Source organism: Oculina patagonica, chromosome 13, assembly GCF_052425735.1.
Source record: "Oculina patagonica isolate OP01 chromosome 13, crgOcupat, whole genome shotgun sequence".
NCBI lineage: Eukaryota > Metazoa > Cnidaria > Anthozoa > Scleractinia > Oculinidae > Oculina > Oculina patagonica.
The window spans coordinates 26,128,063-26,154,940 of NC_135770.1; the positions used below are offsets into that span (position 1 = coordinate 26,128,063).

At 38.8% G+C, this 26,878-nt stretch overlaps 1 protein-coding gene across 1 annotated transcript; it reads left to right on the plus strand.

The window, feature by feature from the left end:
- Positions 1 to 660: 660 nt before the first annotated feature.
- LOC144636234 (polycystin-1-like protein 2) lies at positions 661 to 26,871 on the plus strand. Its single transcript, XM_078495392.1, has 19 exons — positions 661 to 755; positions 1,170 to 1,236; positions 7,400 to 7,740; positions 8,069 to 8,207; positions 8,588 to 8,916; positions 10,141 to 10,279; positions 12,401 to 12,526; positions 13,121 to 13,252; positions 13,526 to 14,240; positions 14,572 to 15,145; positions 15,966 to 16,181; positions 16,714 to 16,863; positions 17,525 to 17,707; positions 17,922 to 18,143; positions 19,171 to 19,884; positions 20,822 to 21,058; positions 21,980 to 23,296; positions 24,012 to 24,180; positions 24,503 to 26,871. The coding sequence occupies exons 1-19, from the start codon at positions 729 to 731 to the stop codon at positions 25,975 to 25,977; spliced, it is 7,272 nt and encodes a 2,423-aa protein (XP_078351518.1). The 5' UTR covers positions 661 to 728; the 3' UTR covers positions 25,978 to 26,871.
- The last annotated feature ends 7 nt before the right edge of the window (positions 26,872 to 26,878 follow it).

The window sequence follows — 26,878 nt, forward strand, 5'->3', positions numbered from 1 at the left end:
CTTGTTTGTATATCGCTGAGAATTGTAATAACAACTATTTGTGCCAATGGGTTTTAATTTAACGCTGATAAGCCACGCTTTAACTTTTTCTGCAACGAAAATCAAGCCGATTTTCAATCAACCATCACGAACATTCTATACTGCAATCAAAATACGCATAAAAATTTTCCCAGGAGATGAAAACAAAATACAAAATTGTTATGGTTAAACACTGTTAATATTTTATCTTGAAGCTCAAGGTGCTAATACCCCCTGTTAATACTTATTGCGGACATGTTTATCCAATTTTCCTTCATTGTTTTTTAGTAAATTCAGCTCCTTCTACGGTGTCAACATTTCTATAAACTTATTTTGTGCGTTGGAAAAAAAATCGTCAAGTGCGACGATTTTTATCTCGATGAAGTGTGAAGTCCCGAATTTTCTTCCACGGATTACTAACAACATCGTCATGTGAACCACAAATTAACCTTTGTCATCGTCTTATTAATTAATCGCCATATTTTCAAAATTGAAGTTGACGTTTCTAGAACGTCAACTCCCATTATAGGCGCCCAAACTTTGCAAGGACTTCCAATTAAAGATTGATATGCTTTCCTTTCTTCTGAAAAAATAATCCCCGAAGGGTCTCCTTCTTATCTTTTCAGTGAAAATAAAATTATGTAATAGACGACTTTCAGACGTCTTTGGACACGTTTTGCCTTGAAATCGATGTGACCAGAAAAAGAATTATGGAGGAACTGTGGTTGTCATTCAAGGTAATGTCGTCTTTATGTTTTGCATCAAATAAAATAAAATAAACGGAATCTAATAAGAGAACATTTCGAAACACAATTGACAAGGAAAATGAACGAAATTAAACTACGACGTTTAGAAGTCATCTTGACTCGATTGTCAAAAAGTTATATCATTCTACTTGATAATGGAGTCAAGATGACTTCAAAACGTCGCAGTTCAATGTCGCTCATTTTCCTTGTCAATTAAACGAAGTCTATTTCTAAATAAATGGATCTATGCTACTTGATCAAAGAGCAAAAGAAAAGGATATGACGTCGTAGTTTAATTTCGCTCAGTTTCATTTTCATTGTTAATTAAACGAAATCTATTTCTAAATAAAAGGATCTATGCTACTTGATTCAAGGAACATAAAGAGCGATATTTCTCTTCTTCAGAAAACAGCGCTCTGGCTTTTCATCCAAGGCTTAATGGTGATAGCAAAAGTAGCCCTATCATATGGAGGTATGTGAGTTAAAACTAAGTACGACAAGTTTTTCTAACGAAAGTGTATGCAAGATACGTTCGCTTCTATGCAACTAGCATTTACTATTGGAATTGCATAAGTGTTGAAGTGTATGGCACAGAAAGTGAGTCCACGTTTGCTTTTGTTTTACATTACTATGCTTAGAGATTGGTTTAAAAAATTGTCCATCGCAGGGTTACCACCCCCACCCCCAGCATCTAATTTCCATAACCTATTTGCACACTTAGAAAAGGAAAGAGGCACTTTCAAAGCAAAGTGTCTTGCCCAAAAACACAAAAGATCACCCCGGCCAGGGCTCGAACACGGACCGTTTGATCCGAAGTCCAGCGCACTAACCATGAGGCCACCTCGTCTCCCACGTTCACGTTCACACTCTCTAAAATACGCCGAATTTAGTCTTTTGGCGTTGTCGTTTTTGCAGAAGACGGCAAAGAAATATACCAAAAGTAATAACGCTAGTGCAGAGCTACAGTTCTGCTCATTTAACTCTGGAATGCATGTATTCTTTCGATTAAGCTCCGCCTGGTCTAGTACCAAGTAAATTTTGTTTTGGTTTTGCCGTAAAGGTAACTGAGATATGCAGACTACCAGGGAACTTAGATCTACGAGTTAATTTTTGGTACGTTTCGGCAGCATGCATACCAGGCGAGTTTGATCGAGCCAAGTTTCGTTTTTTGGCGCGATATAATCAATCGAAAATATCAATGAGCAACAAGGAGTAGTGTACAATTATCAATGTGATCTGTGCGATGCAGAGTACCGTATTTATTCGATTAAGCGCCCTGGGCGCTTATTAATTTTTTTCGAAGTGGGCGCTTATTCGGCGAGGCTGGGCGCTTATTAAATTTTCGCAATTTCTCGCAAGTAGTTAGTTTATTTTACAACAACACAATGAATAATGAAGATGTACCAAAGCAAAATTTTAACTGTTCATTGAAAGTGTCTGTAAAATACTAAGAAAACTCGGTCTTCAGGGAAGTCTCTTAGTAGTACTTAGTCAATTTCAATCTTAATTTCAATCATAATCAAAGTACTCCTCTTGTGCACATCAGTATTTTTTGAAGGAGGGTGGAGGGGGTGGGCGCTTATTCGAGGCTGGGCGCTTGTTAACTTTTCCTACCTAGGGGGTGGGCGCTTATTCGAGGTTGGGCGCTTAATCGAATAAATACGGTATGTCGGCTATACCAGCCGGCATTTGCACCAACGTATTCATGAACATAGGTTCTCCGCCATTGGGAAGCATTTAAAGAACGATCACGGCCTTAATAACATCGGCGACCTTACCTTTGCGACCTTTACGAAATGTTGTTTATTAGAAACAAGAAACCTAGCCTGAACACGCAATCGGATTCTATCCGCGCGAAACTATTTGTTTAAAACAAATATGTGACCTCTCACGCGAAAACGTTCCTTACGGAATCCGTGTATTCGGCGAAGCGCGCGGCAAGCGAACGAATGAGAAACGGCTCGATGAGCCGTTCTACACGGATACCGAGAACGGCTACACAGATGTAAATTTTTGTTACACGGATGAAGTTGAACGGCTACACGGATGTAATTTTTTTTTCACACGGATGAAGTCGAACGGCTACACGGATGTAAATTTTTGTTACACGGATGAAGTTAAACGGCTACACGGATGTAATTTTTTTTTTCGCACGGATGAAGTCGAACGGCTACACGGAAGTAAATTTTTTTCACACGGATTAAGTCGAACAGCTGCACGGATGTGAATTTTCTTCACACGGATGAAGTCGAACGGCTACAAGGATGTAAATTTTCTTCACACGGATGATGTTGAAAGGCCACGCGTTTAACTGTCCCGCGCTGCGAAATCATTTCAAAGTCAAAGCATCCAAGCAGATATTTTTCTCTTAGTTTTTCGTTTTTATGCTTCTACGCGCGTCACAAAATTTAGTAAAAGAAGGCCGCCATTGTTTAACTGTCCCGCGCTGCGAAATCATTTCAAAGTCAAAGCATTCAAGCAGATATTTTTCTCTTTGTATTTCGTTTTTATGCTTCTACGCGCGTCACAAAATTTGGTAAAAGAAGGACGCCATTGTTTAACTGTCCCGCGCTGCGAAATCATTTCAAAGTCAAAGCATTCAAGCAGATTTTTCTCTCTTAGTTTTTCGTTTTTTTGCTTCTACGCGCGTCACAAAATTTAGTAAAAGAAGGCCGCCATTGTTTAACTTTCCCGCGCTGCGAAATCATTTCAAAATCAAAGCATTCAAGCAGATTTTTCTCTCTTAGTTTTTCGTTTTTATGCTTCTACGCGCGTCACAAAATTTAGTAAAAGAAGGACGCCATTGTTTAACTGTCCCGCGCTGCGAAATCATTTCAAAGTCAAAGCATCCAAGCAGATTTTTCTCTCTTTGTATTTCGTTTTTATGCTTCTACGCGCGTCACAAAATTTAGTAAAAGAAGGACGCCATTGTTTAACTGTCCCGCGCTGCGAAATCATTTCAAAGTCAAAGCATCCAAGCAGATTTTTTTCTCTTAGTTTTTCGTTTTTATGCTTCTACGCGCGTCACAAAATTTAGTAAAAGAAGGCCGCCATTGTTTATCTGTCCCGCGCTGCGAAATCATTTCAAAGTCAAAGCATTCAAGCAGATATTTTTCTCTTAGTTTTTCGTTTTTATGCTTCTACGCGCGTCACAAAATTTAGTAAAATAAGGACGCCATTGTTTAACTGTCCCGCGCTGCGAAATCATTTCAAAGTCAAAGCATCCAAGCAGATTTTTCTCTCTTAGTTTTTCGTTTTTATGCTTCTACGCGCGTCACAAAATTTAGTAAAAGAAGGCCGCCATTGTTTAACTGTCCCGCGCTGCGAAATCATTTCAAAGTCAAAGCATTCAAGCAGATATTTTTCTCTTAGTTTTTCGTTTTTATGCTTCTACGCGCGTCACAAAATTAAGTAAAAGAAGGCCGCCATTGTTTAACTGTCCCGCGCTGCGAAATCATTTCAAAGTCAAAGCATCCAAGCAGATTTTTTTTCTCTTAGTTTTTCGCTTTTATGCTTCTACGCGCGTCACAAAATTAGGTAAAAGAAGGCCGCCATTGTTTAACTGTCCCGCGCTGCGAAATCATTTCAAAGTCAAAGCATTCAAGCAGATTTTTTCTCTAAGTTTTTCGTTTTTTTGCTTCTACGCGCGTCACAAAATTAAGTAAAGAAGGCCGCCATTGTTTAACTTTCCCGCGCTGCGAAATCATTTCAAAGTCAAAGCATCCAAGCAGATTTTTCTCTCTTAGTTTTTCGTTTTTATGCTTCTACGCGCGTCACAAAATTAAGTAAAAGAAGGCCGCTATTGTTTAACTGTCCCGCGCTGCGAAATCATTTCAAAGTCAAAGCATCCAAGCAGATTTTTCTCTCTTAGTTTTTCGTTTTTATGCTTCTACGCGCGTCACAAAATTAAGTAAAAGATGGCCGCCATTGTTTAACTGTCCCGCGCTGCGAAATCATTTCAAAGTCAAAGTATTCAAGCAGATTTTTTTTCTATGTTTTCGTTTTTATGCTTCTACGCGCGTCACATAATTTAGTAAAAGAAGGCCGCCATTGTTTAACTTTCTCGCGCTGCGAAATCGTTTTAAAGTCAAAGCATCCAAGCAGATTTTTCTCTCTTAGTTTTTCGTTTTTATGCTTCTACGCGCGTCACATAATTTAGTAAAAGAAGGACGCCATTGTTTAACTGTTCCGCGCTGCGAAATCATTTCAAAGTCAAAGCATTCAAGCAGATTTTTTTTCTCTAAGTTTTTCGCTTTTATGCTTCTACTCGCGTCATAAAATTTAGTAAAAGATGGCCACCATTGTTTAACTGTCCTGCGCTGAGAAATCATTTCAAAGTCAAAGCATCCAAGCAGATATTTTTTCTCTAGGTTTTCGTTTTTATGCTTCTACGCGCGTTACAAAATTTTGTAAAAGAAGGCCGCCATTGTTTAACTGTCCCGCGCTGCGAAATCATTTCAAAGTCAAAGCATCCAAGCAGATTTTTTTCTCCTAGTTTTTCGTTTTTATGCTTCTACGCTCGTCACAAAATCAAGTAAAAGAAGGCCGCCATTGTTTAACTGTCCCGCGCTGCGAAATCATTTCAAAGTCAAAGCATTCTGTTTGGTCAGGGCACTACAAATATTACTTGGCTTCACACTAGAAGCTAAGTTAGTTTCGAGTAAGCACTTGACTCAAGTCCACTTTAAAATCTATAGTCGCATTTTACAAAATCTGGCTTCACACTTGATTGCAAAGTATATTACTTGAGGTACTAGCTGTCAATCATCTTCAGAATCGTGACAACGCTGCACGCCGCTTTCATTTGGCTTACATTTCCTATTGGTCAAGTGCGGCGTACTTCGGCTCCTTTGAACTACGAAAGTTTTCATGGTCACCAAGTAAAATTCAAGTAGGAACGTTTTACCCCTTCACACTCAAAGTAGGTTCCAAGTGCAATTAGATTATCCTTACGAGCTCTAGTGTGAAGCCAAGTATTCTTATACATTTCTGCAATTTGAGCACTTTTATAATCAAAGTAATTTTTGTAGTACAAAGCAGTTTAACTACAGCTAGACAAACAAAAGCAATAATTCATGATCCTAGAAACACCTTAACATAAAATTGATTGAATAAAATACATGAATACAGTAAATGGTTTGAACCGAACTACTAAAATACATGAAATACTACAATACAAGAAATACTAAAAGTTTTTAGTCTTAGATAAATTTTTATCGATGATCGAATGTTATAAAAGCGACGATATTTCAAGAGCAGAAAAAAAAACCCGTGTCTGTATAAAACGAGGTGTTTGTAAACAACACATTTACCAAGGTGCAGTTTTTAGCTCATGCCATTTGAACGTCTGTCAACTTTCTTGTATGTGTAGCGTGTAGCTTGAGCCGCTACAAGGGCTGACGAACTTTAAACGGATAGCTTTTGCTGCTCGAGCGGCTAAAAGTTTTCTTTGCATGGAACGGTTGAACGGCTAGTAAATTTCTTCACACGGAACGGCTACACGGCTCGAACGGCTAGTAAATTTTTTTCACACGGAACGGCTACACGGCTCGAACGGCTAGTAAATTTCTTCACACGGAACGGCTACACGGCTCGAACGGCAAGTAAATTTCTTCACACGGAACGGCTGCACGGCTCGAACGGCTAGTCAGTTTCTTCACACGGAACGGTCACACGGCTCGAACGGCTGACAATTTTTTTTACTCGGAACGGCCACACGGCTCAAACGGCCCTTAATTTATGTTACACGGATAGCTTACACGGCTCAAACGGCATCCCTTTCCGTGCACAAGGCTACTGAACGGCAAACGCGCGGCTATCCGTGTCAAAACGGCAAGTCCTGAGGAACGTTTTCGCGTGAGAGGTCACATATGTTAATGAAACATCACACCTATAACCGCATATATAACACTGTTGAACCGTTATTTTTCTTTGTCACTTGAAAATGATGCCAAGATGACATCGAAACGTTGTGTATTTTTTCGCTCATTTTTATTCTCAAATGTGTATCTAAATTTATTTAATCTTATCAGATCAAATGGGCCCGAAAAACCTGAAGGCCTACCAAAAACTACGATGATTGTATGAGTAAAAAATTCCGTACCATGGGTTTCACGAGAGCGTTGAAGGTGCGTTTTAATTAAGCAATAGACCGCACTTTGAGGAAAAAAAGATGCAGTTTTAATTCCTTTCAAATAACGTTTCTGAGTAAATGTTGAATAGAACGATCTCCATGTGTTTTATATTTTTCCAGTTCGGTGAAAGCGGACCTGTTCATTCTGTTCCTTCTCTTATGTGTGTCTCTCCGTTTTCGTTTTTTTCTCTAGTTCCTTCGCTTCAACTGTGGTGGGCGGGAAAATTTATTTATGTGATCCATCCTCAGTATTTAAGTTTACATTTACGAGATCCACATCCCCTGTTTTAACCATCACGTAGATCAAAAGAAGACATTACACTAACTTTTTTTAATTCTTCGTCCTTATGCGTGGTCGAGCGTAGCGGTACGGCCATGCCGGGAAGCAAGAATTTACCGGTACAATAGTAGATAGGTTTTTTTGACCAATATGACCAATCAGCGCGCGCGTAGTGTCTGAGTTATTTTATAATGATTGATATTAATCTTATTTAATCTTCAGAATGTCTGGAGGCTCAAGGTATGGCAAATGGCGGAATCTCTGACGGGCAAATTACTGCCTCTTCTCAATTTAATGTTGATGAGGCTGGTTTCCGGGCAAGACTTCACTTGCCAGAAGCATTACCGAAGACAGGTGGTTGGGTGGCTGCCACAAGTGATGTCAATCAATGGCTACAAATTGATCTGCTTAGTTTGTACACTAAAGTGACGCGTGTAGCAACGCAAGGAAGAAATCGAGATAGCGCTTACGATGGCAACTGGGTAACTAATTACATGCTGCAATACGGTAACGATGGAGTAAACTTCAATTACTACAGAGAGCAAGGACAAACAGAAAACAAGGTAAAACAGATTTTTTTAGTTAAACAACCATACATATATGTTACGACGTTTCTTATACTTTTATTCTCCCGTTTCTTATACTTTTATACTGTTATTCTCTTCAAGTCGTGCGATTAAAATACTCGCAAGTTACTGTTCGATTAGTTTCTGTTCGATTAACCATATTTTGTTTATTTCTTTACAGTACTCTCTCCAATTAGAACAGCGTGCTAACTACATTGGCACTTTCAAAATAAGCATTATTTTATTTATTTTACTTTTAAAAAGAATACTCTATAAACTGTTTTGAAACCTCAATTTTTAACAATTGTTTATCTTACTGATTTAGGATTTTCCTGGGAATACAGATAAGGATACTGTCGTTTATCATGATATAAATCCGCCAATCAGAGCACGTTACATCCGTTTTTTACCACTTGGTTGGTATAACTGGATATCAATGAGGGTGGAGCTTTATGGTTGTCAAGGTATTGTCGGAATTTTGTCATTTTGTCGGGGTGTTTCAAATGCTAAAAAACAATAAGCATTTTTTTATATCAATAACATGTCTGTCCAAGTTAATTCTAAGGTTTTGCTCACTTAGGTGCCCACTTGACTTTTTCCCCGGAGCGAGAGTTTTGTAAAAGTGTAGCTTTCTTCAAAGCACTATAATTCAGATACCACAGAAACAGGTTTTAGTAAAAACAATAATAATTATAATCATCATCATCATCATCGTCATCATTATCATCATCATATTACCAGTATGGTGTAAGGGTTATATACAAATGGTATCTTTTTTGTCAAACGAAAAAAAAAATGCATTAGTCGGCGTTACCATTTTTTAATCTATTTTTTATACTGTTAGAATGTCAAACAGCTCTGGGCTTGGAGAATGGTTTAATATCTGATTGGCAGATCACTGCTTCTTCTGAATTCAGTTCCAAACATGCCGCAATTCAGGCCAGGTTGCGCTTTAAGGAAACAAGCATTTCATATGGCTCTTGGGAAGCTGCCACAGGGGATGCTAACCAGTGGCTCCAAATTGATCTGAATAGTCAGACTACCACCGTAAGACGTGTAGCTACACAGGGGAGACAAGACGCGCCCTACTGGGTAACTGAATACAGTCTCCAGTACAGTGACGATGGAGTGACGTTTCTGTTTCACAGAGAACAAGGGGACATTGTAGACAAGGTAAATTGACTACAAGTAAGAGAACATTAGCGCCACAATGGTCGAGAACTGTACTCAAGATTATTAGTGGTTTTCATCTGACGTCATCAAAATTCTAAAATCTTAACTGTTAATCTTACAAGGCTGTCTTTTTTTTTACAAATTCTAGCTCTAAATAGCACTGATGAACCCCTGTACAAGTTTAATTTCGATTCAGTGATTCGTTTAGGACATTTAGTTTTTTGAAATTCGTCATGTCCCGGATGAGCATGTTTCTTGACTGTTATAAAACACTCAGTAACGTGCAAACAAACAATTTTATTAAAATTGATCAAAACTTATGAACCATGAAAAAAAAACGTAACATGTGGCACAACTGCGTCTTACGTACTTTCACACGTGTCTGCAGTTTTGCATTGATTATTCACCCAGTATTTGGCTTGCAAATTGTTGGTGTGCTTGTATATGACAAAGTGATCTATCTATACCTTCACTACTCTAATTTTCTAAAAAAAAAAAACATAAAAATGGCGCTATATAAAAGGTGGGTTACACTAGCGAAGTAGGTAGACCCTAAGTACACTAGCCTACTTTGTATCCGTGACAACGCATCTTCTTCTTAAGAGCCGTAGTATATACTTCCAAGTTTTTTTCAATCATCCTTACAAGCGAACTTACGCACTATCAAAACAAATACAAAAAAATTGAATGTCAATCAAATGCGGTTTTTGGTGAGATATCAGAAGACGTAAAGACTTGTTCGGCACGCACATCATCAAATTTAGCACTGGATTGTAAACTAAAAAAGAAAAATTCGACAAACTACTGAACCAGTTTTCGGATGTGGGAAACCCAAGCTCTTCTTTTGCGTTGCGCGTTTTGATGATTCATTTGGCTGTGAAACACCGGGAAAACCATCAGCATTATTAATTAATATATACTACAGCGATGGTTTAAATTCTTCCTCCGATAACGAGAAAGTCGGATAGGCTTGGTGCAGAAGCAAATCTTGCTGTCGTTGAAGTTATAAATGTAAAAGCCAAACAAGAAAAGAATAATGACCTATTGAGGTTGCGTGATGTAAGAAAGACGTAATAAAATTTTTGGCCCTCTTTCCCAAATCTTTGAATATTTTTCTGTCACTTGAAGGATACTAAGATCATTAAATGTGAACGGTTAACATTAATTGGAAATAGGAAATGCAAGTTAAACGATCCCTTACAATTTTCCTATTTATTATTTAAGGTCTTCGTTGGAAACACCGACAGGAACACACCAGTTTATCATGAGCTCGACCCACCAATCACGGCACGTTACATCCGTTTTCTACCAGTGTCTTGGAATACCTACATAGCAATGAGGGTGGAGCTCTACGGTTGTCAAGGTACTTTAGACGATTTTTTGTTTCGAATTCTGCTGCAAATTTTTATATCAAAGTCTGTAAGGATTTTCTCTATTAAATGCAGATTTGAGAAGAAAAATTAGCGATAGGAAAATGGAACGACGTTTCGGTGACATCATGTCATCATTATCAAGTTAAAATTAGAATAAAGAGTTGAAGCTAATATAATGAAAAAGAATGGAGTGAAAATATTAAGGGTGTGATAATCTATTAGCATAGTCAATTTTATGAAAAGAGTTTAGCACGCACAGAATTTGATTGCGTGTTAAGTTTCGGCTTTGTGTTTCTGATAAAGAGCATTTCGTAAATTAAGCAGTCCAGCTTCGTGCGGCATTTCTTTAAAACAGAAAACTGGTCTTGTACATTGTAAACTTGCAGCTTGTGGTCTTCTTTTAAGTGTTGACCAATCGCAAAATATTTATGTTCAGCGATTGTGATGTGATTTATGTAGAGAGTTTAGAGTTCTGTGTTATCGCTCAAGTGGCCATGTCATTTAATCTATCAATCAACTTTCATAAAAGAGGGTTGCATCGCATCGGCATCCAATCAGAGCGCACCCTTTATTTACGTTGTGCTATAAATACTGTATTGTGAACGTGAATCAACATACCGCTTTCGTCGTCCACCTTTAAATTACATCGTTAACCTCGTTTAGCAGACGAAATTGCACTTGATACCGACAGAGACCCATAAGGGTTGAAAAGTGTAACTCCCTATGATTCGCATTGTAAAAAGCGTTTGCACATTCGTTTTCATTAAGTACCATATTTGGAAAATCACGAGAAAAAACTAACCAATCAAAATTGCAATATTTGGATTAAATTCACAGCGCGCGCTAGCTCGCGCTCGATAGCGTAATCTTGTTTTTGAACAAGCTTGGTTGAATAAAGTTGAATTTGGTTAAATTCTCCTGTTTTATCGTCGTTAAATAGTCTGGGGAACATCACTTGGATACGCTTAAAGAATTTCTTTTGTTTCTGTAAGAAATTCATGGCGTTTAGGTCGGAATTCAATTAACTCACCGCAAAACCGAAAACTGATGCCGCGTGTTATTACGTGTGTAAAGTATTCGCGTACAAACTCTTCGTGTTTCCAAATATGGTACTTAGCAAAACTGAATATTCAAACGCTGTGAACGTGCGTTACACGTATTAACCCTTATGAGTTTCTGATACCGAATGACAACATGCTATATTCCCTAGGCGGCAAGTTTTAAATACTCTGTGGTTCTTAAACTCGGCTTTTGTGCAACAACGCTTTATTCAGTTGATAAATATTCTGTGAATAGCAGTTTTTAGAAGCTTTAGAGGAGCTTCAGCGCACAAAGCGCGCAAGCGCAGCACCATGGGTAAGGAAATTTGGGATAATGGAGCCGAAAAAATATGGTTATCGAGTGAGCGTACGCGCGCCCGCCCGCACGCACGCGCCTACAGACTCTCGAGGAGGGGGAGAGGAGTCACAAGGCAACCAACGTGGGCTTGTATCTTTGATATCGGACATCCATGTATGATCAATTGGCAGCTGTCAGAACAAGTAATCGGCTGATCAGTATGACATGACCGTTTTGCGGGCTCATGTGTACAGCTCATCAAGGTCATGTGATTTTTTAAGCCGACCGCTGGCCCGGTTACTGTTTTTCATTCGATCGCGGGCTCAAATCAAACTTTTTTGTCTAGGGTAATGACAGGATTTTGTAAGCGAAATTTTTGCGATTGGATTTGACGATAAATTTCGGCTATGGATCTTTCTGGAGTGTGTACGTTTGATAACTTCCATAACAGTATTTTCAGTTAGAGTATTTTCACAAAATTTAAAGAACCAGAATAAAAGTGTGAAGCTCCACCTTTAGGCTTGGCTAAATCTATAATTATATTATCGGATGTATACGCTTATCCAATGAAAAAATATATCTTCTCTTTAAAATTGGGGCGCCATTTACGCGATTGACTGCAATAAAGATGGTTATATTACACAATAAGTGCTGAAGTCCTACGCGTTCGCTTGCAATTGTTTCTGCATGGAATAACGCTATAAGAAACAGAACAATTCTTTCTTTAGCCATCTTATTAAAGTGTTTTATCAATGACTGTTATTTATTCGCAGATGTGGACGAATGTCAAGATATGTCCCACAATTGTCATGCTTTGCTTGCCCAATGTAGCAACAATATTGGTTCATTTGACTGCACCTGCATTCAAGGATACACGGGAGATGGCGTGGATTGCTTTGGTATGGGTATTCAACAAATTTCTAGTTAGCAGGGTAGGGGAAGCCTATAACTCCTTATGAAACCCAGAATGGGATCAAGTTACAGTGTGAACCCAAAAACCGTGCACAGAAAAGCATCGAATGATAGCTCAAACTGCAAGAAATATAAACAAATGGACAGAGATGGAGTCAGACGGTTATTTTCATTGACAGATTTGTCCACTATATCCTCTACTTCCTTTTTCAAAGTGTTCGCGGTTTTCGTGTTGTCAATGTAATGATGAACGACCAACGTCAGCTTTGAATATGAAAAGTATTGATAAGAAGGAACCCATGACCATAAAAACCCCTAATAAAGTTATTAACATATAACTTTTAACTTTTTGTTTGAAAAGAATTTTTGAGTGTACAATAATTAATAATTTTGTATTCGAACGATTCACTGTTAATATGTCCTAGATTCTAGGATTTTGAGGCATGTCACATCATACCTTCTAGTGCAATAGTAAACTGCCTATCAGTTAGGGAGAAGACGTGACAACGTCTTCTGTTAATGCTTCTTTCAGTCTTAAATCGACTTAAAAATATTTTAATGTCCAATATATTCTCCCACAGATATCGATGAATGTGCAACAGCAACTCATAACTGTCATGGAGTGGCTAACTGTTACAACAATGAGGGTTCCTTTACCTGCGAGTGTCGAGGTGGTTACATTGGTGACGGAATAATAAGTTGTGAGCCCCTGGGTGAGTGCAAATTAAATTTCCAAGGTTATTGGGAGTGTTGGCTACAATCAACCCTTTTAGCAACACTGCCTTTGTCAGTGAATAAACTGATTAACTGATTGACTGACTGACTCACTCACCCACCCCACTCATTCCAGACTCACAGACAGACGCAACAGACAGACGAAGCGTCTGACTGCATGGCTAGCGTCATGACTGACTGACTGACCGACTGACGGACTTGTTCCGTGAGTGGTTTGCCTTCAATTCTTTATTCTTTCTCCTTTTCGGCAGGAGATTTCTCGGTTACCATAAGAAACATTTCTAAGGACAAGTACCATGCCACTGTTGTTGAGCGGTCCGTCAAAAGTGTCCAAGAAGCGATAATTCAAGGTTTAAACAATGATCTCACTGTGATGTCAAGTACCTTGGAATGGCGTATCATTAGTGAAGCAGAACTTGCTGCTTCAGAGTCAGCCGACGGAACTTTAGTAAGTCAAGGGACAACTGAGTGGACTATAAACAGGAGATCCATACCCGCTGGTATCTATCAAGTTAAATTCACTGCTGAATACACAATCGGTGATCTTTCATTCTCACAAAATGTTACTGCCTTTGACTTTGGCTTCATTGAGGTCATTCCTGCTCCAGTCCGAGCAATTATCGATGGAGGAAACAGCGTTCGTTGGGGATCCGCGGAAATTGTAACTGTTGACGGCTCATTGAGTTATGATGGAGATATTGGCCCTGGAGATCATACTGGGCTCAATTTTACTTGGTCATGTACCGATGCAGATGACATTGCTACTATTAGTAATGATTGCTTTGGTTCTTTTGTTGGAGAAGTAAATGAATTTTCAACAGCCATTAGCATTGATCCTCAGGCTGGACAACTTCAAGTTGGAAAAGCCTATGTTCTAGGGCTGACTGTTTCCAAAGATGACAGAAGCTCGTTCTGTGAAATGTTGTTTGAGATTGCAGCCGGAGAGGTACCTCAGGTGGCTCTAAGGTAAATAATAGCATCGCACTTAAACTGGAAGGCAATGTGATAAATTAGTTTAGAAAGAATGGCTGCTCCTTTGGGCACGGTTTAGTTATCAAAACTAAGTGTTTTAGGCACCCATGCCTCGTACCATCATGTATGTGAATACATGTGTACTGTTTACGAGCAAACATTAACTATTAATTATTTTTAGAATATCCCTTCATTGCTTTCCACACATTTTTAGTTTTTTCGCTTCTTATAGTGATTTCAATCTCAACTGCTACTCGGTAAGTGCCATTACGTCACCACTAAATATAACCAATTTCATGTTTTCTTATTTTTCAATCTGTTGTAGATGCTTTGTAGATTGTGGTGCAGTTGTGTCTGCTTCAAACAAGCTTCGAGTGACATCAGAATGCCCAAACTCTCCTTGCAATGGCTCAGTTTATGAATGGCGATTAAAACGATTCAATGACTATTCAAGCAACTGGGATGATGTGCCTATATTACCTAACATGACGTCGACTACAGTAAATGCGACCAACATGATTATCAAGAAGAACTCACTGCAATCAAAATCAAAATACAGTTTAACGTTACTCGTAACATCTTTAGAAGGAGTAGAAGGTTTTTCCGTGCTGGATTTTGAGACAGCTGGAGCGCCGCACAGCGGATACTGTACAGCGTCAGTCAGTGAAGGCGTGTCACTTGAAACGGAGTTTACCTTCAAGTGCTTTGATTGGCAAGATACAAATGCTCTCACTTATGAATTTCAACTTGGAGAAGAGCCAATATCATATGGCAGCTCTCCCCAGTCTGTGTCGACAGTGTTACCGGCAGGATCACCAGAAGACGATCACCAGTTGCAAATTAACATCGTTATCAAGAATGCTGTCGGCGTCGCGGCTCTAGTTAATCTGATTGTTAAGGTACCCATAAAATTGTGGATATATTTCTGTCTAGCTTTCTATAACTAATAGGAATAAGAACAACAACGAGAACATAAATCCTCATGCAATGACGTATGGTGAAAAAAACTAAGAAAACAAATTCTGAGTTTAGAGATGGGACTTGAGCCTACGAAATTCCGTACACTAGTTGAATGCTACAGCCACTGAGCTACTGATAGCGCTAGTGGTGAGAGATGGTCAAGTGTGGCACGACGCCTGCATCTCGCAACCACATTACATGTATATTAATGAACGCACATGTAACTGCATAACGCAGTCACATTATAATAATACTCTCAGACTAAATAAACATGCCGTGGTGTATTCAGTTTCAGTGCATAATTGGAAAACAAATTATCCTGTAGTAACGTAGTCGCTACTTATTCATCTCAATTTATCCTAATTATTGGAGTTATCTATCATGGTTCCTGTTGAACTTGATAATACATTCATCATTTTTTAACCGTTGAATGTTATTCGAAGGTTATTATCAATTACATTAACTTTTGCTCAATATGCCGTGAATTATATCAAACGTATAGAAGACTAATAATGGATTTCCTTGTTAGTACAATATTCATTAGCATTATATGATTCAGTGGTGTTAACACGGATACCGGCTCGCGATCAGTACATTTAGTCTATTTGGCAAGCGTTAAAACTTTGTTTATTTTGGGTACCGATAGGTCTCCATACCAAAAATAGAAGCAACTTAATAGCTCGTCTTAAAGTGGATATATAGTGAGTCTTTGTAGGCCAACTTGGAGGTTTTTTGTAATATTTTATTGATGTTCTGTAGGTGACACCGTCGTCCTCCCTTGATCCTTGCCTTTCACCGCCAGATGCAGTCGCCATCAAGCTAAAAAGCTATGTAATCGGGGAAGGAAATAAGCTAGATGGATTTCTAAACAAAGGCGAACTCAGTCAAGCTGTCCAGCTCTCCTTGTCCGTCCTGAAGTCTGCCAATGAGGAATCAACTTGTGGGCAAACATTGGACCCGGATGTAAAAAAATTGGTACGTTTACAAAAAAAAATATATAGCGATCAAAACGCTTCCATTGGTTAGTATATCGGCCTATGCCATTAACAATCAATAATATACAAAGCAGACACCTATCAAAGCATTTTAATCGCTTGCCTGCTGGCATGAAACCTGTGTTAATGGAGGTATGTGGTATTCTTTTCACGTTCTTTTCACAGACCAAAAAAAAAAAAAATAATGGGAGTGTCCATACTAAGTGGCACTTAATATGGAGTGGTGTTATATCGCCACGATACCTAGGATATGTATTTTGTACGCTTGTCACATTACTCTGTCGCCTCTAGGAACCTTCTAGGAAATAATACAGCCGATCATCATGTAAAATTTTTTAGTTTTTATGACCATAATAAAAGAGAACGTTCATAGTGATACTCAGGGTCGAGGCAAATCTCGCTTGATCATGATTGATTATGCCCTTATTTAAAGCACAGCACTTTATATTTCTTGCCGGTCTGTCAAGAACGAGTGTTCTTAAAAAGCATTACTTTGCCTTCATTGTTTTTAGATTTCAGAAACATTAATTGTAAAGTTTACATCTATAACACCTGAGAGCCTTGACATGTCTCGCTTGGTTATGTCTGTGGTAAGCGTGGCAATGGCAATGGGTGGAGAACAACAACAATCGAGTGATGGCGATAGCGACAGTAATAGCCTGGTAAGAAAATCTTCTATCTAAACAAAGATGGTTTCACTCCTGGCAATAATTAATGCATCAGCGTTTTTTTCCCTACCTTTTTTATTCACCTTTTAAGCTTCTCAATTGATCAATGCATTTATTCAACCTTCCGTCCATCCTCCCATCCATCCATCTTCATCCTTTTTCCTCCTTTCCGTCCGTCACTCCGTCCGTCCATCCGTCCTGATTAACGAATGTCGTAAAGTGCACGACATCCGGTACCGCATTCCCACTGCATAAATTTTCATCTGCGCCTGTTAAGTAAAAAATAAATGGAAAGGCTGGGGACGAATGAGACGACAAGAAAGCGAGAGTTCAGTTTGGCGTCCGATACACTTCATGCCATTCCCAAGCTTTCTTCCGAAAATAATTGACAGGTTCAAGTAAGCTTTGTGTACACAAGTGGTACTGTTTTTATCAGTCGTAAATTTGCTTAAACTGAAATTTCGGTTTACTTTAAACAGGGCAAGGGATAAGTCGTATTTCTCCGCACAATTAACTGTAGTTAAATAGAGGAATAAACGCATTTGTGTAATAATACATTTGTAGTAATAAATTCAGTATATGTTCTTGGTTAATTTTCAAACTTTATCTCCCTGCGGATTATTGTACACATTTTAATATAGCATTTCTATCCTAGGAGTTAACAATGCAAATGACAGACAAGACAGCGAACATGCTAACGGACACCCTTAATGACTTAGAGGAGCCATTTTCTCCTGTTTTGGAGCTGACGGCTAAGAGTGTTACAGGATGTCTTACAAATGTTCTTCAGTCGGCAGCAGGTACAAGTCAAGCGAACGGAGCTTCACCGTCCCCAGAGGTACTGAAACGGCAATGTTGCTTACTGCTTTTCTGGTGTCTGAATATTTGCGGTTAACAACTGAGTTTGTATGATTTAAGTATTGGCATTTTTGAGCGCCATTAATGAAAAAAATCGTAAGCGGAAGGCTATCAATAGTATTTTATTATGTTGATTTGTGTTTAAAACTTCGTTAAAGAACATAACATCAGTGTTACTTCTTCTGTTGTTACAGTTTGCGAAAAAGGCTTCGGGAAAATTGAGCAACATGAGTGATGCATTCTTTGGCCGCTTGGTTCCGTCTGAAGACTTAGTTATTAAAACAACCAACTTGGCAATATCTCTTAAGAAGGTCTCCGCTGACGATGTAAAGGGACTGGGTATGGAAGAAGGGCCTTCAAAATTTAAGTTACCCGGTAACCTTGGAAACCTTGGTGGTGGAAACATCAATGCAAAGGTAAGGAGATCATTTTTGGCGTTCAGAATATTGTGATAACCTTTATATAGCGTTTAACTTGCCACGATAAAAGTTGCTTTGTAGCACAAACGATGGAATGCGTTTAGTTTGTGAGATACCGTAGATTTCCGCAAATTAGACTTTCGACAGCAAACTGGAAATGAAGCCCTTAACTCCTTATCTATCACAAGAATATATTTCGTCTAAACTCTCATCGAGGAACATCATCTCCTCCCGCTTTCAAGGCTTCAAGAGGCCTGTGTGAATTTGCTTTGTATATTTTTGTCGAATTATATTTATTTTAATAGTGACTGCAGAACGTTTGCTCCATACCGTTATATTTTCATTCTCAATATTTCATTCAAATAAAATATATGCCCAAACATTTTTAAATAAAAAATGCTTTCCAATAATTCCACATCGTCATCCTCAAAGCCATCACAGAAAATGACCCTACCTAAAAAAGGCTTTTCAAACTAGTGCAAGTATATCTTTTTTAAAAAATAGTTTGCTATTTATGCGATTTTCTCTCTTAGATCAACTACCTCGTGTAAGTGACCGACTTGTATGTTTCAAAGTGATAAATAAATTCGTAGCCCCTACCGAGGAAAACAGGTCTTCAGCAATTGCTTTAGTAATAAAATTCATAATAACAAAAAAGGCATCATATATTTGATCCTCAATTTCACGCTGCATGGTCTTTTGTTAGCAGCCACGGGGCGGAAGACAAAAAAGACAAACATGGTACATGTATTCAGTTTGTGTCAACCTTTACTTTATATTTCGATCCATATTCTGTCATGCTCGCTTTTATTACGTATTTCACCAACTCAATCATTCAATAACAATTTCTGACGCCTTTTATACAGTCGCCTAGTTTAGAGCAAACTAAAACGTCAGCAATAATTATTAAGTCGATTTAAAATGAAGAAAGCCTAAACAAAATTCTATAGTATAACGTTGGTGAAAGTTGTAATGAAACAAATATTCCACGATTCTCGAATATTTCTGTTGTTTCCTTTTTCAGATGCAGGCTGTTAATTTCAACCCCTTCACCTGGGACAAGAGCAGCAAGAAGATCAAATCAAGTGTGACCAGTCTCGATCTTCAAAGTGGCAATGGGAAAAAGATTAATGTATCAAACCTCGATAGTGACATTGAGATTGTTATTCCGATTGCCAGTCCACCAAGGAACACCAGCAACGGAACTGAACATAATTTCCTAAAGCCAAACAAAATGTCCATCCGTAGCTATTACGCTGAGCTAGCAGATGTCCCCGTTTCTATTAAAGTCGGTGTGCAGGCAGAAGGCGCTGTCATCGAATTGTTTGTTAAATTTGGGTCAAAACCTACGATCGAGGACTCTGATCACAACTTTACAGTTTTGTACACGTGCTCAAACCAAACAGATGACGAGCAAAACGAAACTTCTTGCCATCTTGAAGAGACCTCTGTAACGGTAGTGCCTCCTGAGCCAATTCGTATTTATGTCGGTCTGTTGTTCCTTGGAGCTAAAAATGTTACTGAACATTCCAGAAGGCGAAGGTCATGTTTTGGCCATGGTCGTGAAAGACGGTCATGTGTTGGTTTCAAGGACCCACCTCCTAAAGGAGGAGTCTATAAAACGGATGTTCCACAGTATGACCCGTCAACAGATGCCAACTACTCCTTCACTACTACCCAATCAAGCTGTCTGTACTGGTCTGAAGATAAAGAGAAGTGGACCTCCGATGGCTGCAAGGTAAATTATATTAACGTTATATCTTTCGTCATCTCACTTTCCACTGTTTTTTTTAATTGACCAAGATCGGGAGACAGAACCAATCTTCCTGCAAAGCCGTTCTCCAAAAGATAGAAATATTTCAAATCCGGTCGTTCCATTTAATATCGGTCGTTCTCTTCCATAGAAATTCAATCTATCAAACAACAAACCTCGCTTTTCAGCAGGTCATGTTCCACGTAATTTTAGGGGCTAATAGCTATACCAGGTCTCTCCAGAACTAAATATGTTTAGAGCTTGATTCAGATTAGTCGTCGATAAACTTTCACGAGAACTGGAATATAAATGCTTTATGGTTTTAAACAGAGGAACGAAGAAAACGCTGGCAGGATTAAAAATATGATAACTGTTGTAATTGAAAGCAGATATAATTAGATAGATTCGATCAGAACTGTGGCAGGAATAGGAGATCAAGCAAACCTTGTTTTTCAGCAGGTCATGTTCCACATAATTTTAGGCGCTAATAGCTATACCAGGTCTCTCCAAAACTAAATATGTTTAGAGCTTGGTTCAGATTAGTCGTCGATAAACTTTCACGAGAACTGGCATATAAATGCTTTATGGTTTTAGACAGAGGAACGAAGGAAACGTTGGCAAGTTTAAAAATGTAATAACTGTTGTAATTGAATAAAACTGCTGGAGCGATCTGTAGTCATAGCTTAAAATATAAAAATGTTTAAAACAGATCTAAAAATATAAAACGATACTCTAAATTTTCGATCGCCTTCTGCGGTCTTCTTCAGAGAAGGATGGATTTTTGTTGTAACTGAAAGCAGATATAACTAGATAGATTCGATCAGAACTGTGGCAGGAATAGGAGATCAAGCGGATTTAAACATACAGTTAACTCGTTATTTATCTTCCCTGTTACTGACATAGATTGCTTGTTTCTCACCAGGTCGACGCCAGTTCAAACACCACCCATCTTAAATGTCTGTGCAATCATTTGACGTCCTTTGGAGGAAACTTCATTCAAGCACCAAATCCTATTGACTTTGACAAGGTGTTTACTGAGTTTACAAAGCTTGGTGAAACTGGCAATATCTCAGTACTTGTGACAATTGCATGTGCTTTTCTCCTTTACTTTGTTGTGTTAATCTTCGCAAGGAGGGCCGACAAGAGAGACGAAAACAAGGTACATCACTGATGGTATCAAAGTCACCATTAAAATATTATATGTTTTAGCTCATAATTAGCAATTATTGGATGAGGCAGAGTATGATATGAAGAATTATGCAGATCGAGTAGGGTGTTTCAGGACAACACCCTCCGACATCTGTATAATTCTTCATATCATACGAAAGTTGAATTCAATAATTGTTTTATAATCCATTCAAAATATTTCCAGAGTTTGAATTTAATAGGGTTTTGACAAAAGCCAAAGTACACAATATACAGCAACATTCGAATTGAAAGTTGATTTAAAAACTTCAAAACTTGGTTACCTTCATAAAAATTTCTTGTTCTTCATAATGTCGATATTCAGCAGTTGCTTGAAGTGTCTAGTAAAGCTAAATCTGACGACACATAGCGACGTTTTCAAAAATAGGTTAACATCGTTTTTGCTTACTTCGACGTAGAATTTTCGGAAAACCGCTCCAAGTCCTCCGCTGTGGCTGGTTCAGGAATTTGTTTTTTCTTGAAGATGAGCTTTGGAAATCGTTTGATTCGTCTTCGTTGCCTTTTTCGTGTTAAAACTGTCCTTTTCGTCTAATAATTTGGTAATTTTCTGCTCGTCGTACTGCATAAATCTCGCTATTTTCCCGCTCAAAACAGTTGCCGTGTATTGTGGGAACGCGGTTGCCATCGGCTAACGGCGTGGGAACGAGGTTGCGATCGGATAACATTTGACGTCAATCGTCGTATAATTGGACCTTCTTCCAAATTTGGTCGGCTAAATTTTAGCCGACCAACGGTTAGCTGGATTTTCCCGGGGATTGAAAGCCAATCAGAAACGGAGAAATAATGTGAATGAATAATAATATAAATTAAACACGTGCAAAGTCGTTAGTAAGCGAATCGCGTGAAATAACATCTAGTTTTTGATTTATTACAGATTTCCCCTCCTAAGCATGTGACCATCGTTGAAGAAGGGACCTACTATTACGACATGGTTATTAGCACCGGAGTTTGGAAACATTCAGCAACAACAGCCAACGTAACGATCAGCATAAAAGGCGAAATTAACGACCACAAGCTTATTCCACTGCGAAGTAAAGGGGATTCAAGTAAAATATTTGCGCGCGGAAGTGTTGATGGATTTGTCCTAATCACAAACGAATCGTTAGGTACATTAAAAGAAATAACTTTAGAACATGACAATTCAGGAGATGATCCATCTTGGTTTGTAGAGACAGTAGTACTCAGAGACAGGCAAACAGAAGAACGATGGGTGTTCCCCATAAATCGATGGCTCGCGTTGGAAAAAGAAGATGGACAAATAGAAGTTACGATGGACAACAAAAGTTCTTCTTCCTTTTCAGCTGAGGTGCGTTCACGCTTTGGAAGAAAGATTGCAGACGGTCACTTGTGGATGTCAGTGGCTGGAAAAGCATGCAGCAGTACTTTCACTCGTGTACAGAGAGCCTCGTGTTGTCTTTCAATTCTGTTTAGCGCCATGATTGCCAATGCCATGTTCTATAACATTGGTGGCGAGTCGGATGGAGCTATACAGGTTGGACCATTCAAGTTTTCATGGAAACAGATTGTTGTTGGAGTGCAAAGTGGACTTATAGTTGCACCAGTAAACATTCTCATCGTCCTTTTGTTCAAGTCTAGCAGACCAAGAAAGAACAAGGGAGGAAAATATAAAGACATTGACCAAGCCCAGGAACTTGTAGATGAAATAAGTGAAACAGGCTGCACGCTGCCTCATTTCTGTGTATACATCGGTTGGTTTCTCTGCTTCGTCACAACTCTAACGGCAGCAACGTTTACCTTATTTTACAGCTTAATGTGGGGTAAAGAAGTTGCCGAGCAATGGCTTGCCTCCATTTTGATTTCAAATGGACAAGATATTTTCGTTGTACAGCCAACAAAGGTAATGCTGGCAGTCATTGTAGTTTCCTTGCTCTTCAGCAGAAGGAATAAGAACAAAAGTGATGATTCTGAGGAGGAGAGTAAAGAAAGCGATGCCTATGACGATGACATCGACTTTCTAAGTGATGATCCTAAACAACGCTTTAAACAAAATCTCTTGGAGAAGATGCGTATGCGAAGCAAAAAAGAGGCTCAGTTGACAGACATAGTGAAGGAAATTGTCCTTCATTTAATATTTATGTTTCTCTTGGCTATCGTTTGCTATGGCAACAAGAATGGAAATCGTTTTCTAATGACAACTGCAGTGAAAAATCCCTTCACGAAGTTTGACCTGGTAAGACTTCACTAGGTTTCTATAACTATTTTGGGAAGTCATTCTTGTCTTGGGTAACTAACAATGCTATTATTTCCCTTAAAATACGAATGTGGGTTGAGTTTGTTGTTGGTTATTGTTCTTGCTCCAAGGGCTTTTCTCTGGGTTCTCCGGTTTGATAAAAGATACTATTTGCAGAACTTACATTGCCAAAGTACTATACATTTTGAAACTTTCTACCGATATTGACTTTCGTGTGGGCTGCCTTATTTTTTAAAGAATGTATCGACTTCCCCAGTATATCGAGAACTGCTTCTTCTATCTAGTCTATATCACAGTTGGAGATTTTATTATTTCATATTTTGATTTACTATATGGCAATCCCTGGCTTCAGTCAACATAATACGACTTTTTTTCTGCTCTTTAGTAATTGTAACTGATATAAAAATATAAAGCAGGATAATTAATTACTAAATATAACCGCTTTAATATATCTGTAATGGAACTGGTTTAAATGTCAGTAACTCAAAACGAATGTAGTTAATTCTTGATCATATATTTGTGTAATCGATACCTCAGCCTCGACATTAATGCTCGACATTACATAAACCTCATCTCATCTCGTCTCATATCATCTCATCTCATCTTATCTCATATCATATCTTATCTATATCGGGGGGTGAACCACTTGACACCTTGCAGGAAATTTTTACCCAAATTCTTGTTCACATTTTAGATAAGCAATTCGCACAAACTGCAGGGATGGTTACGGCAAGAATTCTTTCCAAATATTTACAATCAGCCGTGGTACAACGGTCTTAAGGAGGAAAATGACGTGTACATTGCAAACAAGATGTCCATATTGATTGGCATGCCTTGGATGCGACAGTTGAGAGTCCAAAAAGGTAAAACCTAAGTAAATGTTATATTCGAAAATGAAAAATCAAAATTTTACATATTCCATCCATCCATCCATCCATCCATCCATCCATCCATCCATCCATCCATCCATCCATCCGTCCATCCATCCATCCATCCATCCATCCATCCATCCATCCGTTCATCCGTCCATCCTTCTTTCCATCCGTCTCCCTGTCTGTCTATCTGTCTGTCTGTCTATCTGTCTGTCTGTCTGTCTGTCTGTCTGTCTGCATATCTATCTAGCTAGCGATCTGTCCAATCTGTAATACTAATTCCAGTTTAATGGGTTTTTTTTTTCGTTTCAAGATTCCTGCGGGCCCCTTTCGAATATCATCTCACAGTGCTATTACGATTATTCACCTGAAGACGAGGACACGACACTGCTCAGTCTACCAGGATGGAAACCTCTCCCCAGCAATACAACATGGCCAAAGGCCCTGCAAATGTGCCCAAAACCTTGGCGTTATCAAACAGCTGAGGAACTAGACAATGATCCAATTAAAGCCTCCTACAATTCATATGAAGGAGGTGGCTATGCTGCCGTGCTAGGTTATGACGAAGAAACTGCCCTCGGGGTCTTAGATGAAACATTTGGACATGGATGGGTCGATCGCCAGACTCGAGCGGTTATCCTAGAATTCGCAGTTTTCAACGTGAATACAAACTTGATAAGCATCGCTACCTATTTTTACGAGATGATTGCTGCTGGCTCTGCCTATACTTCAAATAGAGTAGATACACTCGAGTTGTACAGTACAGAGTCAGGGGCTCTAATGTTCTATCTGATTTGTCAGTTTCTGTTTATGGGTATGGTTCTCTTTAACTTCATTGTAATGCTGGTCCACCTTTACCGACAACGCCTTGGATTTTTCAAGTCTGTCTGGAACATGGTTGACTTCTTAATGATTGTGTCTTCTGTAGCATCAGTTTTGTTCTATATGTTTAGATCCAAAAGTATAATGCAGAGCATCAAAGCAATCCAAGTAAATCCCTATGAAATTGTGCACTTTCACGCAGCCCTAGACTGGGCTAACTTGGAAAATGCCTCGATCGCTGTTGCAGTTTTTATGGTGACACTGAAGCTTTTGAATCTCATCCGCTTCAACCCTTACGTGATTTTCTTGTTCTCATCCTTCCGCCAGTCTGTGGGTTACCAGCTGTCCTACCTGTTTGTCTTTCTGATCGTCTTCAATGCATTTGTCATATCGGGAATGACATTTTTTGGTGGCACAATCCTTAACTACTCAAGCTACATGCAAGCAGTAATCTCGCAGTTTCAATTTCTCTTAGGAACCGCTGTGCCAATTGATGACCTTCGCAATGACAAGCCGTTTATTGGCCCAACATTCGCTTTGTTGTTCATGTTATGCATGACTATAATCCTGATGAATATGTTGGTTTCTGTCCTGAATGAGTCCTACACTGATGCCAAGACAAACATTGAGGAGAGTGCCGAGCAGCTCGAAATGGCCCGATTCATTGGTGAACGTTTTATGGACATGTTCCAGGAAGGCAAAAGGAAACCTGAGTTCAAGCTATTTTGCGACGACACAACGTTCACGAACATGTGTGTCTCTACAGCAGAGCCATTCTGTATGAATTCTGAAAGTGTCGTCCAGTGTACCGAGCAGAGACTAGATAAAGTTGAAAAACGTTTATTCGCTCTTACTCGAAGATCGCAAAACATAGAGGCTGATAGTTTGAAGGAAGAAGCTGAGTTCCTTGATCTCGTTTTGCTGATTACCAATCCTTCTACCCGTCAAGAATCAACCCTTCATTAAATCCTTTCAGTCACAGGATTAGATTAAATCACACGTACATGCGTTTTTAGCTATTATATCTGTTTTTTTATCACAATCTATCTGTTTTTTTTTTTTACTGATTTGTTAGCACTTCAAAGTTAGTTTAAGATTATCAAGAACTGTTCAAATTATTCGTTGTTCACAACATTGTTCCAGGTCGAGAGAGCCAAGGGTAAAGGGGGTGTAGTGAATCATCGGTCGCTTTACGCAACAGAAGCTGGTTTTCAATATCCAGTTAAACCAAACTGGTCTGGCAGGCTTTTTATTGTCATTTGAAATGGCACGTTTCTCTCTGTTTTTTTTTTTAATGCACAAGATGGGGCACCCCAGCATCCTATCGCTGCTGCACGCGAGCTGAAATGGTTTTAAGCGCCGTAGAAAGTTTTCGTGCATTCGAGATAAGCTGTAAATGGTTTCGTTTTAAGTTTTTCAGGTTTTGTTTTGTTTCTGTAGTGTAAAAGTAGCAGAGAAAAAATATTCCGTTATCAAGAAATTATAATACTATAGAGTATGGAAGAAGTGCCGCTTGCTGAATATGGAAATTTCGTCTATAGGCCTAAGAGGATTGCCAGAACAAAGCACGGAGCCTTGGTTCCGATTAGAACTAGCATTTTCCCACTTTCTCGCTGAGACGATGGAGACTTACGGTCCCTGAATATGATATATCAGTTTTAAAAACGAAACTAAAACAAACAAAAACCAAAAACCACAAGCACTTAAAATTTATGATAAACAACAATGTTGTCAACTTGAACAGTGCGAATTGTGTGAAAATGACGAGGAAGAAACTCTGGCGTTGTACTTAAATATTTGATTACGATAGCTGCTGGTTTTCTTCAAACTTAATACTAAATATTATGTTAAAGAACACAATTGTCTA